Source organism: Mercenaria mercenaria, chromosome 15, assembly GCF_021730395.1.
Source record: "Mercenaria mercenaria strain notata chromosome 15, MADL_Memer_1, whole genome shotgun sequence".
Lineage (NCBI taxonomy): Eukaryota > Metazoa > Mollusca > Bivalvia > Venerida > Veneridae > Mercenaria > Mercenaria mercenaria.
In genome coordinates, this window is record NC_069375.1 from 36,204,223 (window position 1) to 36,223,207 (window position 18,985).

The 18,985-nt window shown below is 34.2% G+C and overlaps 1 protein-coding gene across 1 annotated transcript; it reads left to right on the forward strand.

Moving 5' to 3' along the window:
* Positions 1–5,628: 5,628 nt before the first annotated feature.
* On the forward strand, positions 5,629–18,575 carry LOC123561113 (neurogenic locus notch homolog protein 1-like). Its single transcript, XM_053524181.1, has 14 exons — positions 5,629–5,715; positions 5,948–5,998; positions 6,397–6,473; positions 7,901–7,969; positions 8,416–8,545; positions 8,859–8,981; positions 11,525–11,695; positions 11,973–12,143; positions 13,345–13,509; positions 13,834–13,947; positions 14,961–15,071; positions 15,961–16,071; positions 17,418–17,554; positions 18,504–18,575. The coding sequence occupies exons 1-14, from the start codon at positions 5,709–5,711 to the stop codon at positions 18,573–18,575; spliced, it is 1,509 nt and encodes a 502-aa protein (XP_053380156.1). The 5' UTR covers positions 5,629–5,708.
* Positions 18,576–18,985: the final 410 nt, after the last annotated feature.

Genomic DNA, 18,985 nt, shown 5'->3' on the forward strand with positions numbered 1-18,985 from the left:
ACCTAGTTAAATTCGGAGTTCTTCGCTTGAAATGTTCAATTAATCTGTATCGGCACAAAATTTGGAAATTGGATATAAACGGTAAAATTACTATATAAACACAAAACTACTTATGACTGCAAACTAACTTTAAGTTGTCATTTCCTACACTTGAAACGGGAACACTTGGGTTACTTCATTCGAAAATTTAAAACAGCATCGCCGGGCGCATGTTAAGCGAAATGTCTTTTTCTATTTTTAGTAATGAAGACCTTTAAATTTGGCAAGCGATCTACGTATAGTGTTCTGCACATTATCGTGATCATATATGTCAACCTTCATAAATATACTTTAAGGTGTCAAGAAGATATCGAACAGGCTCAAATACTAAAGGTCAAATAATTTTCATTAGGAAATTTATATTGCGTTTCAAAACTCTAAATAAAAATAAAAAAGAGTATTATAAAAAAGGAAAAAAAATGTAAAGAAAGAAAAGGTATTCGAAACTCTTCTTGACTTGGCAATCATCGAACATAATTACTTAAAATGTTTTAACAAAAATTAGATTGTTCGGCATTGCATTTTGATCGTTAGCAGTGCAGTAAGTTCATTAAGTAGGCCATTGAGACAAAATGCAGTTTAGTTTCTCAGCATATTTGTGTTAAATGGAGCTATTTTATTTTGTTGATATTAGTGAGGTATCTGTAACTGTATCTCGGTTTTCTTAAATTATATAATTATATGCATTCGAATGTCTTTTATATGTTTCATGTCTAAGTTGGCATACGTTAGGTGAATCTTTCAGCAGTTGATACATTTCATATATCTATACCATCACGTTGAATCAGCATTGAAACTCTATCACTGTAATGATACGAGTGTATTATAAGTAATGAAATACATATTGTATGCCATCTTTATTAGGTAAAAATAATACAGAAGAGAATTAGTATTTTTGCACTCAATATTAATATAAACACGCTTCTCATTTTAACAAAAATGTAAGTTAACATTTGTGTAAATTCCGGATCATTTTATGGAGATTATCTTTGTGATATAACAGTTCATTTAATTCCTTTAAGTATTAACACTCCTTAGAATCATTTAATCACATAATATTTCCTGCAAAGACAGTTCAGTAATTTTGTTAACCGATTTCGTATTGATTATTGTCAACTGAAGAAGAGCTATCAGTTCTAAAATCAGATTACATCTTGCCACTTTAAGCTATTTATTTTGCTTGTTTAGTGTTGCGATTTACGCCTTATCATTGTAGAAGTATAGTTTTGAAATATATAGTATCATTGCACAGCATTTTTGCCGAACCGTTCGCAGTCCTGGCAATCGGATCATTAATTGCTACACTATATAATTAAATTTAAAGCACACTACATGTATGTTATCTGAATATTTCTTAACAAAGTAATTTAATATCACTTGTTGGACAGTAATGCAAAAAATGTAATGGAAGAAAAAGTAAATTAATTCTCGTTTTGGGGACCATAGGCCGCTTTTCGTGGGATTTTAATCTTGTGTATCATTTAAGGTTCCATGTGCAATGCCATATGAATATATCTGCGGGTGTCTCTAAATTATATTATGGTGTTTATAACATGTGGAAATGCTGAGTTCTACTTAACTCGAGGCTAGAGGGCGTGAACGGTAGCTCTCATTTCCATTACCTTTCATGAACAGGCTCAGTCAAATCGAGTCTGTAACCTTTCGTTTATGTCGTGTTGTGCGACCTGTGTCTTTTTTTTTGTATAAAACCTCTTTTGATTTGCACTTTACATTTGTTTAACACACTTTTTCAAATATATTATATGAAATAAATTCACGGTTTAGGACAAATATATATTCCGTGTCCAAAATCAATCAAAGGAAAGGCTTTACCCGTTTAGAATATCAGACCACTTAAGATTTTGTGCATTCAAGCTTCGTTATTATCATAACGAAAGCACATTGCATTGATTTTGCATGCAACATGCTTTTATACAGTAATGACCATGTTTAAAATCTCACCATTTAAATATAGGCGCTTTCTCAATTAGTCAGATATAACGTCCAAATTCACATTGGAAAGTGAATATAGAAGTTATAAAACAGTTCTTTTCTATAGTTCACTATCATCATATACACATAGCTAGAATAAAGTGACTTGAAATAAACCTCGCAGCATTTAATCTGATATTTTATGATTCATCCCTGATGAGCATAAAAATCACGCGACTGTTGAGAAGAGATTTCAGTATTATTTTCTTATGACAGGAGAGTTATCGGCTTTCGAGTTAACAAACATTACCAAAACATTATCATGCTCACCTTATAAATTGAAAAGGCACCAGGTGAATATTCCACTTCAAGGAGGAAACGTATGAACACGAAGAGTTAAGAAAGTAACACCAAATACATAAATTTAATCAAAGCATGAACATCAGATAATATATAACGGTATGCAAATCAAACAAATGCTGTCTTAAATTAAACAGTAAATATCTTTAATAAGAATTTTGAAATGCATTTAATCGCTTGTCATACAAATCTAACCACTTCTCTAACTTCACAAATAAATGAAATGATAAAATCACACGAATAATTCATTTTCTTGGTATGTTTTTACGTTAAGATTACTTTCCATCTCATTTCAATAAAGAAGTTATGGGTCTTATGTTGTTATAGTAACAAGTGCTCAAAAAGTAAAAAAAAAAATACAAAATAAAACATATCTTGACTTAGCCATAAACTTTTATGTATAAAAAATGCTTATTAATACAGTACAGTATTAACATACACATAAAATCATGTTAACATTTTATAAGAAGTATGTGACAAAACAATCATTTGGTAAAGTACAATATTACACGTATCCTTAACACATATACATGTTTTACACCATGGTCAAAAATGAATATTACATGCAGATGCATTAAGACTAAAAGTAAAGCTCAAATATTTCTATATTTTTATTGCACGTGTCTAACCTAATTTTGGCCAAACACTGAAACGAAACCGCATCTAACTTAAAACGAACTGTGACAGACTTCTTCTGCACTAACCATTCTTTAGCAAAAGCTCTTAAATGCAATGCACATCTTGACTTTCATACACATTCTCCTGATAATTGTCAACTTTCAAAAATAAAGTTTAACTACTGCCTTGAATTTTAATCGCTTTTAGAAAGTGCAATTCCTTTTAGACCGAACACTCTTTACCAAGATTTCACTAATTTACTAGGTTAAGATTACTATCATAGCTACGCCAAACAATATTCAACGCACATTAATCAACTTATTATCGCCAAACAATATTAAATAAGTAATTTGATCAAATCATGAACACCCTAGTTCTATATCATGAGATCCTCTACGATAAAGATGTTATTTGTCACTCAGTGGTGTTAAGCATTGGACCCAAAATACAATTAACGCATCCTGTTATACAGAAATAATTGCCCCGTTAACAGAGAGAATGATTTTCACATGTACGAATCAATGTGATATGTCATCCGGTAACCAAACGAAAGTAATGTCAGAATTTTCTAATGGCATTTTTCTGTATCTGTTCTCCTAATTATTCATCTGAAAGAGGCAGAGTCCATTGTTCCGAAATGTAAATGTAAAATAGATGTAACGACCGAGCGATCGTTTATAAAAACACATCGAAGGCTTATAGAGGATCTATTAGAAATACCCACGTTCCCAAAGCAAGGTTTCTTACATATAAATAGACATATACATATAAAACGTAGATAAAGTAAACCAAAAAGACATCAAAGAACACATGGGGCACCGCCTTTGGAACGGTCAGTGGCATTATCACTACTGGCGAGCTTATGTACGCAGTAAATACGCGCAAAGCCTCATTACATATCTCAGTCATCTTCTAAAGTTACAAGACGGTGTAAATAGTGTGTTGTCACCGCTATGATAATCTCTTACTTATGTACATACTGAGAAATATACTGAGAAATATAGAAGAAAATTAACTAAATTTCAGCATTGAAAAGGTCATAGCTTTAACAGAAAATCATAATTGTGTTAGCCTGTTTATTGCTTTAGTGGGACCAAATTCATATTTTTTTTAATAAAACAAGGTCGTATCTATTACTTATGATCCAGGTTTTGATAAGTGTTAGAAATATCTCTTGAAGATAAGGTCGTATCTGCCACGTAGAACCCGGAAAGATTCTATTTTATGTGATTTTGGATGCAACAACTATATAGCGAACAGGTCGTAAGTAGTTTTAGTTGACTGTTAAATGATTTTGTTGTGAAACAAAGGTTGGGAAAGTAAAACAATCATAAAACTACACATACATTGATTATCATTATGTTTCTCTCATGAAATGGGGGAGGCATATTGATTTAGCACTGTCCGTCTGCCTGCCTGTCAGTCTTTTTGTCACAAAAATTGTACGCACAGCTCCTCAGACACCACGTGGCGGATTTACACAAAACTTCCCAGAAGAGACCATTGCCAAGACTAGCTGAAGTTCATTTTGTAGCACTTACTGTTGTACAAGAGGACATTTTGTGACCATCTGGATCAATCTGAACAGCGGTCAAACTAATTAACCAGGCATATTGTCTTTCTCTATTAAAAATTACCAATATTGTCAAAATTTAGTCAGTCGCTATGTTCTAACGGCTGAACTGATAAGCTACATTATACCTTAAATTCTAGCTAAGACAGTTATCGACAATGAGAAATCTACAAAAATGTAACCAATAGCGATCACAGATTACTATGGCTTGGTAGCCATGTGCTGTTTTCAACTGCATGCAGTAACTGATGTTCAGATACTGATTGAACCAAACCTTTTTTACGGCTTGAAGTTTGTGCATTTTAGTGATGCCCAAGAAAGTACAACAATAATATGAAATGAAATAAAGAGTGAGTGATTATATTTTTAACTTAAGAGAAGTTAGGTCTTTTAGAGTCATACAAACCATTTACGGTTGTTTAAACACGCCGACTGCAACTAGTGCTCTCAAACTTTCATAGTAATTTAACGTTTACAGCGTATGGTTATTCTAAGTTAGAAAACATGAAGTATATGTTGCCAGCAGACTTATTATACAGAAAAAAGAAATTTGTTATAATTAGCTTAAAGCCTGATTCTTCTTTTTACGAAATATTCTCTTCCTTTAATATACATTAAACTGCTCTTTCAGAGTAACTTTGGTTAATATTTAGTAGATAAAGAAAAAGGTAAAATACTTAGACATTCATGTTATCTCATTGCGATTGGGACTGAATCATGCTGTTCTATGTAGCATTTAAAATCCTTGCTTCATTTAAACAATAATTACATGTATAGTGTCTTATTGTCGTAAAAAACAGATATATAATAACAGAATACTGTCAATTAAAATTAATACGGAGTAAGATTGTTTTCAGACGCTATGGAAAAATATAGAACTACAGATTTATACTTTATTGTACAATATATAAATTGTAAGTAGAAAGTTGCACAAAGTATGGGTAAAACGATACACGAGCTGGATTTGAAATTTTTTTAATTCTGAAAGAGTAAACAGGTTCATTACAATGAAGTACACGAAAACCTGCGCTATCTTCTTTCAAGCTTAAATATGGAAATTTTGTAACGCGATTGATGACCTGTATAACACAAACGCAGATAAGATTGACATTCTTTCTCAGTTTTGTAAGTTTAAGCATTCGCTACTCAGGATTCGACTCTTTAAGACAGTAATGAATTATTAATCATGATAAGTAAGTACATTGTATAAAAAATCTATTTTTTTATTAAAAAATTATCCTTTAATTCTCTTTATTGTAAAATTGTCTTCTTAAAATCATCATATGAAGAATATTATGACTGTTGTCCTTTGTTTGCTCTTCATGTTCAAAACACCTCATCATCTATAAATAAGATATATCTACATAACTTAATAGGCTGTATAGTCAGAAATTATTTTATAAAGTGTTTCCGCTTTCTTTTCAGAGTATGTTGTTGTTGTTGTTATAGTTTACCTATGCGTGCCAAGAAGTACAGGTAATTTAATACTACGAGAGATTCTAAGAAGTGTTTTAGAATGATACAACGCCGTATTATAAATTCTCCAAAGAAATAAGGAAATATGGCAATGAATTTCTCAAAAACTGTTTTACATCCTCTAAATGACTGCATTTCATTTGCCGTTTGGAAGAAAGTTGAATTTTAGTGATATTATTGATACATAACATTCATTAAATTTTATGAAACTGCAGTTGAATGCCGACGAATATGAAGTATGTGTAATGAAAACTATTCCTTAATACATACACTTGAATCTTATTGAACAAATTTAACTTAGTAATTGTTCTAGGGCATCTTGTGTTCATTAAGTATAAAATATGTCAGTCGTGAAATAAATTAATGTCTTTTTTATTGTATTTTATAAATGCCATCAGCACTGGAGTGTTACAGTTGTCATAATGTGAGAGACATTCGTCAATGCAATTCTACAAAGATATGTTCTGATGGTCAGGTGAATATATTTTACTGATAATTACTGTTATGGTGGCCGATTTGCTTAATTTCTTTATGTCATTCTGTCGCAGCAATACAAAACCAAAGGTCGTTTGGGCGCCCCGCCAAACGTCATTATGGCCCCCAGCGAAATGTCGCCATACCCAACGTTGCCCACAAAACGTCGCCCCGCAAAAATTGCCCGCAAAACGTCGCCCCGCAAAACGTCGCCCCTCAAAACATCGCACCACAAAACGTCGTTATGGAGCCCCGCAAAGCGTCGTCGTTGCCTTCTGGAATGGCAGGTGTTCATCAATTGTATGACCGGAGGAGACTTACATCCCCGTTCCTCAGTCAGTCAGTCAGATAGTCAGACAATGTGTACATTCAAAAATACAATACACGTTTTTTATAAAAGCAGTATGGAGAAATACGCACGTAATATATCAGGTAATGTATAGTCTTTTTGCGGTAAGCGTCCATCCGTCCGTCAGTTCAAATTTGTCCAATTTAAAACTGCGAAATGCATGGAGCAATCATTTTTATATTTAACAGAAATGTTTGTCTTACTGAGACGGAGTGTCATACGCAAATCCCTATCTAAATGTATAAAGATAATTGCGCTCAAGGGACATGTCAGATCTTGTCCGGACAGTAGATTTTACACGTATGTAAAATATATCGCACAAATGTTTTATTTAATAAGACGGCTAGTGCCATGCAAGACAGATGCCCTAAATCACATAGGCTGCAGGTTTCACCTCATAGCCTTTATCTTATACTGGTGGACAGACTGACAATTTTAGGGACGAAGGAACCATAAGTCCTACCCGGTGATACACCAGTACTATCAACAAAATGAAGTGACATTCCGGAATCCGTAAAGACGACATTAGGTTGCGCATCATAACGGCGTTTGGCGGATCGTTATTTAGCGGGACGACATTTGGCAGGTCAGCGTTTGGCAGGACAACGGTCGTCTTGGCGACATACGGCGGGACACCATAGCAACGTTTTGCGGGGTGGCATAATGACAATATAGAGTTACATTAAATTGCAAATTCAAAAAAATAATCTAAGTTGAAATAGTTACGCTGTTTAGTATATAAATTTGAGAATTAAGAAATAATTTATAGCAAAACAGTGCTTTATCACTAATAAAATTTGAAAGCGCTATTTCTTGATGCGTACAAGGCACTAAATATCACGTTGACATGACGTCCACATAACATCGTTATGATGATTATAGCATTGTTAGGCATATTAGAATATGTATTATCTAATTATATTAAAAGCCAAATTCACATGGTCCATTAGCGGTATAAACATATATAAACAACCTGTTTGTGATGATATACACAAGTACTCGTCGAAGCAATGTTAAGTTTAGTTTACAACATGCTATCAGTATACTTGAGATAAATTTACACATGTTGTGTTATTCAGGCGTGTTTCCATAATCAGACAACCGCATCTATAGAACAAACGACCTCCCTTGGATGTGCTGATTTCAAAGTACGTATACTTCGTAGAGCACATTATGTTTTTAAGTTACTGATAGCATGCGTTTCTAAAACTAATACAAATACACTTATTTTCCGTTTAGTTTTGCTATTGTGCCAAATATCGTTGTATCACATACCAAATACAGGAGTTATTTTATACATAATATTATTTTACTTTTATTATATATGTACAAACGTGTGTAATTTTTATCATCTGACATTACATAAGGTTATAATGTTCCGGTAACTTACAAAACGTAGTATTATTTAATGTTTGAAATAAATGACTAATGGACATAACGATGGTAGGGAATAGAAATAGATTCAGTGTTTAAAAAACGGCTTTTGCTTGCATGTTCACAAGCATCTTTGACGAGATTTGTGTCGTTTACGACCAAAGGCACGATCATACATTAACTGAACATCTCTATTTATATTATATCTATACATATTTAGCAATGTGGTGTACATGTGAACGTTCAAAACACACTTGTTGGTAGAGACCTGGGACTAAGACAGGCAACAAATTGCTTTGAATGCTGTTCGTCAGATCTATGTAGCCGGACCTTGTGTGAACATCTAACACGTGAGAAAAAATATACTTTTCGAAAATAATTTGTCATCGTTTTGAGACGGTTGTAATTGAATGAACTTTTATTTCAGTGGCGTAAACAATTTGCAGCAAATACAGGTCTTTCCGTCAAGCTGAAATCTTTGTAACGTTTTCATATTTCTTTCATTATAAAAAGACGAGGATTTTAGTCTTAGTAAGATACTCTAGACCCGAGCTGTAAGTTTAGAAAATGATTTAAGAAAACAACATTTTTATTTGGCAGTTCTTTTAAGCAATTTAATATTTATATGATAAAAATGTATTTGGTGTGATGTAAATCTTCCAGCTTCATCATGTACCGACGACGAATCCATTGACTGTGCCAGAATGAATACTTTATTCGGAATTTGTGCTGATATTGACAGAGCAAAAAATGTGTGTCCCAAATTCTGCGGATTATGTAACGTTGGTGCGTATATAGTACATAATGTCACGTGCTTTGATTACTTGGTTAAAAAATTGACAAACGGTTTTTGATGGACGTTTAATACGACTGTTACAGTAAGCCTTTGTGTCTGACTGATTGATTTGTCTGTGTGATTGTGTGTGCGTGTCTATGCATGCATGTTGTAGATTTCGGTTTTTGGAGGCTGCGCTCTTCATGTTGTTTATCTATTCTTGTTATTATTTTGTTTTGTAACGGAATTGTTCATTATTACTCTGATTGCTCAGCGATGAGGAGATTTTGTAACGCATTAGATAGTATTGCATTTGTATCGTTCCACGGGATTACACACGCAAAGTTCTGCGAGTTTTAAACATTCTGTCAATTGAAACATTATGTCATGGGGTTTGTGAGAGTCTAAACATTTGAAAATCGGAAGTAATGAAACAACTGTTATTGATACGAACACTGTACCCGGTAAATGTTTTAGGAAAAGTCTGAAACATTGTTTTAAAATTTAATATAAAAACAAGAAAACAAAATTAAAACAGAATACAAGTGTAGCAATTACTGCTAGGTAACCTAATCTTATGTTAATAAAAAAATAGCATTAAAAATAATTACTTCATCTATATATTAAGGTAAATGTTATGAAAGTGGGCCATGTTTTCTTGAAATGAGTAAGATTGTTCTTTTTATTTCAATAAAATAACATTTAAACAGGTTCTATTTGAAAGACCAGAAAAAAATATTTCAACTTTTGCCGGCTTATATTAAACGTCCTTTACTGTAATTAACATTGTGTTATATTGATTTTGTTCATTGTTGTTGTCCGCTTAATATCCATATCCTTTGACAATGGTATTGCTCACACTTGCAGATTAATGTTTACACGTTGTAAGCTACAGGGTGTCCCAGAATATATGTCCACTTAACAAATGTTAATAATTTTGTCAAAAAATGCTTCAATACTAAAAAATTTGGTCTCAAATGAAAAGTAATGGATGTAAGTTTTTTCTTATTACAAGAATGGCATCGTGCGACGTCACGGTAACATCTTATGACGTCATCAATGACTTCATTCATATTCAGGCTTCCAAGATTGCTGACAGTACTGAAATTGTTAGGCTCTACTATGAAAATGGCAAATTTCCATCTATTGTGCGAAGAAAGTTGATTAAAATGCATCCTTCAATAAAGGCACCTTCCAATAAACAAATCATCCGAGTAGTTCAAAAATTTGAGAAGCATGGAACAGTTTTAGATCGCAGGAAAGATAATGCCGGGAGACGAGAAGTGCCTGTTCCGAAGACCTGATTCAAGCAGTATCTGAAGTTGTAGGAGAAACTCCCAGGACATCTGTAAGAAAGGTACTGAGTGACATTACAAATAGATCTACGCGTAAATCTACAGTGCATAGAATTTTGAAATATGACTTGAAGCTAACAGCTTATAAAATTTCAATGATGCAGCACTTAAAAGACGATGATATTTCAGCAAGGATTGCATTTGCAGAGTGGATGCGGTCACACGAAGAATTAACAGACAGTATATGGTTTAGCGACGAATCACATTTTCATCTTGATGGCTATGTCAATAAGCAAAACATCAGATTCTGGGGATCTACCAAACCTGACTTTCATGACGAGAAGCCGCTGCATAGTCAGAAAGTTACCGTCTGGGCTGCCATGAGTGCATCCGGGATAATCGGGCCATTCTTTTACGAGGAGAATGGCGAGTGTTGTACCGTGACTGCTAAACGATACTTGAAAATTCCGCAGAATAAGTTCATTCCAGAACTGATAAGAAAGGGAACAGTGATTGGCAGATGTAGGTTTCAACAAGACGGGGCGGCCCCCACACTGCAAATGATGTTTTAAAGTGGTTAGAGCAAACATTTGGCACCCGCTTGATTTCTTTGAAAACCGAGAAAATTTGGCCTCGGTATTAACCAGGTCTCAGCCCCCTGGACTTTCATTTATGGGGATACTTGAAGGACAATGTTTATTACCCCAAACCAATATCCCTTGGAGAGTTAAAAGCCGCTATTCGTAGAGAGATAAGAAAATTTTCAAGAGACACATGTGCCAACGTCATACATAACTTTAGAGAGCGGATTGAGCTAGTCAGGCAAAATAATGGCGGTCACTTAGAACATATACTATAGAAACTGTAAGTAAATAATCAAGGTAATTGTTTGATGTACAAAAACTTATGTATGTACTCTTTCAAATGAGATATAATTTGCTTATGTGTGTCTCTTCTGTGAAAGGTTATTAGCATTTGTTAAGTGGACATATATTCTGGGAAACCCTGTATTAAGCCGTTACTTGGTCTTTTAGAGAAAAAATACGATAGTTATATTTCAATATGTCTGATGGCGTATTCGCCTGTATGTCACACAATAGTTACATGTACGTCAGGAAGATAACTATGAAAGTACATCATAGGTAAAATGGTTAATGCAATGTAGGATTGTATACATAACGTATTTGTAATTGCCACTTAGAATCGACATTTAGTTAATGATACAATGTCAAGTAGTTTTACATTTTCACTTTTAACAGTTGATGGCAAGTGGTCAACATGGTCAGCTTGGTCGGCATGTGATGTTACATGTGAAAGCGGATCGCAGCTTCGTATTCGGTCTTGTAACAATCCGGCACCAAAAAATGGAGGACATTATTGCTTTGGGAATAATACTGAGAGTAAAGTGTGCCAGAAAGACCTTTGTCCTGGTTAATATATTGAATGTTTTGTCTTGCAATTTTCGTATGACAATATTTTAAGGATAGTTGTCACAGTGATGACATCATTTAAATCGCAAAAAAAAACACTGCGTTCTATACATGTGCTTGAATTTGTTTTAGTTTGCAAAAATATTTTTAAATACAATTATTAGAAATAAATGCAGTGAATATTGTTTTAAGATTTAAAGTGTTCATTTTATCCAAGTATTGTTTTTAATGTTATGGTTAATTACTATAATACTAAAATATATTAAACATGTGTTAGTAAACGGTGGATGGAGTGAGTGGTCTACATGGGACAAATGTTCAGTCAGTTGCGGTATGGGCATGCAGAGTCGAGTTAGAACGTGTTCAAATCCGGTTCCAAGTCATTCAGGAAATCACTGTTTCGGTGAAAGCCTTAACAGCAGACTTTGTATGCCAGGAGCATGCGCAAGTAAGGCTGTTGATTGATATAATATTAAGACGGGTATCACCCGTGAGGCTTTAAATAACGGTGGATAGTTGTTTATATGGATGGAATTCCTGTGAACGTGGATTCATTTTTTTCACACCACAATATCTTGCTTACTTATACTAGAGATATCATATACTTAAAAACAGTTGCGTTTATTACATTATTTGGTACTTGTTGTTTCTAACGTTCAGTAACTATGGTAAACCTAGTTTTTTAAAACTGTACTTTTTCTAGTTAAACCTGCTTCAGATGAGTCAGGTTTTTGTTTATATTTGCTATAATACGTGCAATACCTATTGCAGTTCGAAAGTGGGGTATTTCGGCTTTTCACTATTGCTAAAATAAATCACTAAATTTGTCTAGTAGGTAGAATTAGGACCGTGGTCGGCCTACGATGTAAGCATTGATTAAAGCTGTCACTTTATCTTGTTTTACAAAATAATTGCTCTCACTCCATTGTATCTGAATGAAAGAAAGTCCACAAATAAAGTTAAACATACATATAGTGGTTTACCCTCAATGACTCAATCATTGTTAGTTCATTAACACAAAATATAAAACTGTAAATTGTTCATGAATATTTAAAATCTGCCGGGATAGTTCTATTATATAAGAAGACTTACATATGCAAAAAGGCGTGTACAATTTTTGTTAATTGAAGTACCTTAAACAGAGTATAAATTGTTTTATTCATAAAGTTCAATGTAATGTAAATCTTTTTTACTTTGTAAACAATTGCATATTTTGTGCAATAATATAATATATAAATTCCGTATATCCGCATGTATACAAATTTAAAAGTTTAAGTTTGATAAATTGTTATAATGATACAAATACTTCTGATGACATATACGTACATGTGAAATATGTAATGTTATCCAATCTATTCTAAGATAATTTCCAACGATTGTACCGTAATGAATATTATTTTTTAACTTGCAGTGTCTAGGCCTATAGAATTGTAAGAGCAATAATTGGGGTTTGTTTACATCGTCTCATAAAATTATAATTTTAAAAATAATATGTTTAGACCCGGTTTTCTTCTCATTTGGTCTCAGTGTTTGCTCTCATTACTGAAATAATCAGGTTTACTCGTAATAAGTAACTACGATCAGGATAATTTGGCTAGTTCATATCTAATATTTAAGTAAGATGCATACATATATTTTCTCTAATCTAGACGGTGGATGGACAAACTGGGGATCATGGGGAACATGCACTGTAACATGTGGGATAGGCATTAGTTCTCGGTACAGATCATGTACAAACCCTAGTCCATCCCCATATGGACAGTATTGCAAAGGATCTGCGAATGAAGTTCAAACGTGTTCCAATTCAGATTGCGGTATGAAAATAAAATGATACCAACGGCATCTGAGTTGATTTAGTTAAACATATTTATTCCGAACGGTACATATATTACATTTTACATATACAATTGATTGATAGGACTAAACAAAAGAGTAAACAAAAGACAAGTATTAAGTTTCCTAAATTTCAATTATTGACATTTGCATCTGAAAATACAGGTTATATATTAATATCTACCAACTATTAAGGTCACACACATATCAATATATCATATCATTCATATCTTATATTTCTGACACTGTTATTTTGGTAAGGAGGTATATATGTGTGAAATTACGCTCATTGTTGTTTTATACAGTCGTCTCCAATTACTGTGATTCAAGTCCTTGCATTCACGGCACGTGCAATAATCTGTCAAACGACTTTTCGTGTTCCTGTCACCAAGGGTTTAAGGGACGGCTCTGTAACATTAGTAAGTGTTTTTCAGTTTGCTGCAAGCTCAAAATGAATCCATTTTCCTTTCATATTTAATTTAAAATATAATCTTTAAGCAGATCAAAATAAAAGGAGACTCCGTTTGATAGAGTATGTTCATGAGATGTAATGAAACGTGAATCAATCCTCATGTCCACCGACTTAAGCGGAACTCCATAAACATTGAATGGATTCTATTACCCAAAAAGACAAGAAAATATAACATCAGGACGTCCAAGTGTGGGGATTTGAAGAATGAATGTAGCAAAATACAAGCAGACTCTGTCTGTGGGCTAATGAAACATGGAACACTACTCATGCCCAACAGCTCTGGCTTATGCGGAACTCTATTGTCCATAAATATAACTACACTTTCCCTTCAATATGTTAAATACATTATCTTAAAGGTCATGGGAGACTTACATAAAGCGTTGCAAGTGTTTTACTAGTAATAAAAGTGTTTGGGAGCTGTATTTGTGTGTGTGTGTGTGTGTGTGCGCGTGCGTGCGTGCGTGCGTGTGTGTGTGTGTGTGTGTGTGTTTGTGTGTGTGTGTTCGGGTTTAACGTCTTTTTCAACAATCTTTCAGTCATATAAACGACGGTGTCTACTTGTATCAGTGAGCACAATGCCCAACTTTATAGTGCTGCCTCACTGTAATATCACGCCGTAGACACGTGACATGATACCCCATCCAGTCACATTATACTGACACCGGGCTGACCAGTCCTAGCACTACCCTTATAATGCTGAGAGCCAAGCGAGGAAGCTGCTAGTACCATTTTTTTAAGTCTTTGGTATGACGCGGCCGGGGATCGAACCCACGACCTCCCGCACTCGAAGCGGACGCTCTACCACTAGGCTACCGAGGCGGTGGGAGCTGCATTTGTAGATGATACGTAAAATAATTATAATATAAATAGACTGACATCATTAATTATATATTATTGTTAATAGAAACAGTTTATTAGTGTTTGCAATTTATTTTAGTTTTTTGTCTTTCAAACCTACAGCTGGTACACAATGTGATCTAAAACCATGTTTCCACGGAAAATGTTTTGAGAGCAATGGTGACTTTATGTGTATATGCACTGACGGTTATGGTGGAATCCACTGTAACATATGTAAGTTGTACCCTAGATCGAATTGGAAGAATCACACTTATTGAAACATTGAAGAACCTTCAAAACACATTAAAGTCATGATAGTCATATCAAAAAGCTATCTTATTTAGTTTCTTTATATATGATAATTCAGTACAAATGGTCTAAGTGTGCAAAATGTTAAGTAAATATACCACACGTCAAACCGATATTTTATCATGCCATTACTATAGTAACTGCCTGACTGAGAAAAGCAGCCTTCTCAGGTCACTGTGCTGAGAACACTGTGTAAACCCATGATAAAGTCCAAGGACATCAGATTGTGAGAGTCCCGCCTACTTTATTCTACATACCCGGTTACCGAGTAGTCAGTAATTTGCGCTCCTACATTTTGTGTATTTAACAAATAATTAAAAATGTTCATAACGGCATGATAAATAGAACAACAGGTTAGTCTATACAGCTTTGCAAATTTCATTTGTATGCGTTCAACACATATCATAAATTAACTGTTTTATTAGATTGTTTATTGTTCACTTTAGACAAACATTTAAAGGAAAAGATTGCCAAGAAAGAAGTCCTATTTAGCACAAGACCGTCATACACTATCGATTATTAACAACTAAGCTTTTAGACGATGGAATAAACATAATGTGTAGGCTTATTTTGAGAAATTAATGTAGTTCCGCACGTTTGGAACATATTGTTTCATAATGTAGAATTTTACTAAACCATATGTGTGTATAGCATCATTATATCCGAAGAAAGTTCAGGTAATAAAATATAGCATGATTTTTTTTTAGACCGAGTTGAAAATATTGGTCATCCGGTCACCTAAAGTACTGATTGTCAGACTCAGTAATGATATTGAAATAATTGATAGTTAAAGTAACTACTAGTATTCTTACAGCCAATTATTACTGTCAGTCGAACCCGTGCCTAAAGGGAACATGTGTATCTGGACAGTCTGATTATACATGCCTTTGTAACGACGGTTACGTAGGACGAAACTGCGATGTCAGTAAGTTCAATATTTCGTTTCACAAAACTGCCAAATCTTTTCACTACCTACCAGCCGACCTTTAAGAAGACATAATTCGATATAATGTTATCTACTGATTTCGCCTGCAACACTTTATTTAACAAATGTTTAGGCAGGACCCCTTCCTTTGTTGGAATTCCTTAAATAAACACAAGTAAAGCCGTCTGTCCCATCTGTCTGTCCATCCGCCCGTCTGTCTGTCTGGCCATAACGTCTATTTTAAATTAAGCACAGCTGCTTAGAAGACACAACTACTTACACCATAGAAGAGTGCCGTTCACCGAGTCCGTCGTCGAATTATCTAGGTCAATAGCAGGAGTGGTTAAAGACGCCCTACAGAATAACTGTATTCTTTTGTATTTCCGTGATGGGTAATTATACATGATCTGCATGTAAAAATTGAGACATACAGGTTTTTAGTTACAAATTGACAATGACATGTATTAGGCCAAGACAATGTGTTTAATGTCTTACCATTTTATCGAATTAATGTAGCAATATGCACAGTAATGTGTATTTAGTTAAATTTCGATCACACTTTCTTTCTACAGTGTAAGATAGTTATTCATCTATGTTTTTGAAACTATGTTGATAATAACTTTGCAGATGAAGTTGTGAAAACACATTTACTCAGGAAGGGCCTAAATTGTCCACCTGACAACTAACTTGTAGTATAGCTGGATATTACCTGTATTATCAAAATGAATTTCATGAAGTTTTTGTGGAGAAAAACGTAGGTTATTAGGTTGTGGTGGGTCTTTAAAGGGGTAATGAAATATTACACTTCCCTATCATGGCCATAACTTTGCTACCCATAGACCAATTTTATTTCATCTTGAAATATATCACAACAATACGGCATGTGGTGATCAGATTACATTCACCTTTCTCAAGATCAAGGGTCGGGGGGGGGGGGTCGTGTGGGGGGGGGGGGTAAGAAGAGTCTTAAACTATTGCATGTTTTAGGATAACATTTTGTTCGGGCCTTGTAAGGGCATCTATTGTCCGGGCCATATTTATTTAAACTTGGCACAAATTCTTACCATGAAATGTAGGGCACATAATCCATCATCCTTTTATCCAGGTCAAGATCAGAAGAGGTAAAACATGTCTAAAGATATTGCGATATTGCTTTATGTCCGGAAAGCCATAACTTGTTGCTCTTAGTTTTACATTGCTACATTTTACTTATAGTGTATAAAGATCTTACTTACTAATATTGTTATTAAAACAGGTGGATGAGCAAATACTTGTACAAGATGCTTGTAAAATTCTAATATTGAAACATAATATTGTAGACATTATTTCTTATTTTCTTCTGATAGCAAATGCCACTGATTGTTTCGACATTATCCGGAAGCAAATCAGCAGTAAAAGTGGAACCTACAACATAACTCTCTGGAAATCAAAATTGGTCAAGGAAGTTTATTGTGACATGGATACACATTTAGGAGGATGGACGGTAAAAATATTGATTTGATCAGTTGAGCTTATACTACCATTTACGGCGTAATAATTCTACTATCGCAGTGTTAAATGTGGGCATGAATAAAAGCAATACTTATTTCTAAAACATTGCCGACAGTTGATATCTTACATGACGCCCGATATATTAATGAACGTAGCTGTCAATTGCCTGTCTTCGTTTTAAAAAACAAGATGTGTTTAAGATAAAATCTAGCAGTACAGTGAAAGATAATGCAACAAAGGCACCTTTGCACAAGAGTAGTAAGCGGGGGCGATATGGGGACCTCCCGTGGGGGGGGGGGGGGGGGGGGGGGGCGATATGGGGACCTCTATTAGAAACTTTTAGTCCATTTTTCAGTAGGTGATAAGGTTGATTCATGTATGTCTAAGGTTTTATATCATATTACCACTACTTCTTCTACTACTACTACTACTGTATAAAATCTCAGATCTACTTGAATGAACCAATATCACCTTGATAAGAAAACTAGGACCACTGGTTTTATTTAATGGCATACTACTACCCCTTACTGGGAAAAAATAAAGAACAACAATATGTGTGTACACGTTTTTTATTGTTTAACAGAACGAACAAGTAACAATGGACAGTAAATACAAATTAAGGGTAAAAGTAATCATGATTTAAAACATACAATTTAAACATATGCAAAGCATGTCTATTACATTGATCAGCTGTACAACATTGACAGTGTTCAGATTTAGGTAATTTTCTAGCTTTTGTGTATAGATGTCCATATAATTGTTTAAACCATTCACCTACGTCTTTGTCATTTTGATGATAATATTTAGGTTCTGCTCTAAATTTAATAGTTAAAACTGAGTTAAGGTCACAACCTCTGCTTAGAACGTCTAAGGCAAATATGCAGTAAACATCACACATAACACTATTTCCACTTTGAAGTCTGACAGTATTCATGGTCCAGTTTCTAGCGTTAGTCTCCAAGAAGGGTTTTATGTGTTCTTCCAAAGGTGGTAATCCATACGAATCAAAGTAGATGGCATTATTTTCTTTAAAAAATATAGCCACCCAATGTTCTCCAGGTTGATCTGAATCATGTGTGTTAACAATATAAGCTTGTGTATGACTAGGCTTTCGTTCTGGTAAATGATCCTTGGAACAGACTATACCATTGAGCGGACGCAATAAAAATGATTTGTCCAGTATATATTGTAGTTCAATTGTGTCCATGGTTCCAGGTGTATTTAACTTGTTCCATCCATACACTTATCCACGACTCATCTGGATCTGAGCGATTCAGTTTCTGCTGCTCTTTTATATTGTCGAGGAGTTTAGGAGCTTCTTCATTTTTGTCAGTGTAAGATGGTACATGTTTTATCTCGTCATAGAAACGTTCTGTCACTTTTTGCATGTCAAGTTGATCAAGTGCCGTATCAATATACAGTT

Excerpts from the sequence above, each read along its gene's own strand:
- LOC123561113 (XM_053524181.1), top strand. Across the intron at positions 11,696-11,972 it reads CCAGAAAGACCTTTGTCCTG|TAAACGGTGGATGGAGTGAG; the intron begins GTTAATATATTG and ends AACATGTGTTAG. Across the intron at positions 12,144-13,344 it reads TATGCCAGGAGCATGCGCAA|ACGGTGGATGGACAAACTGG; the intron begins GTAAGGCTGTTG and ends TCTCTAATCTAG.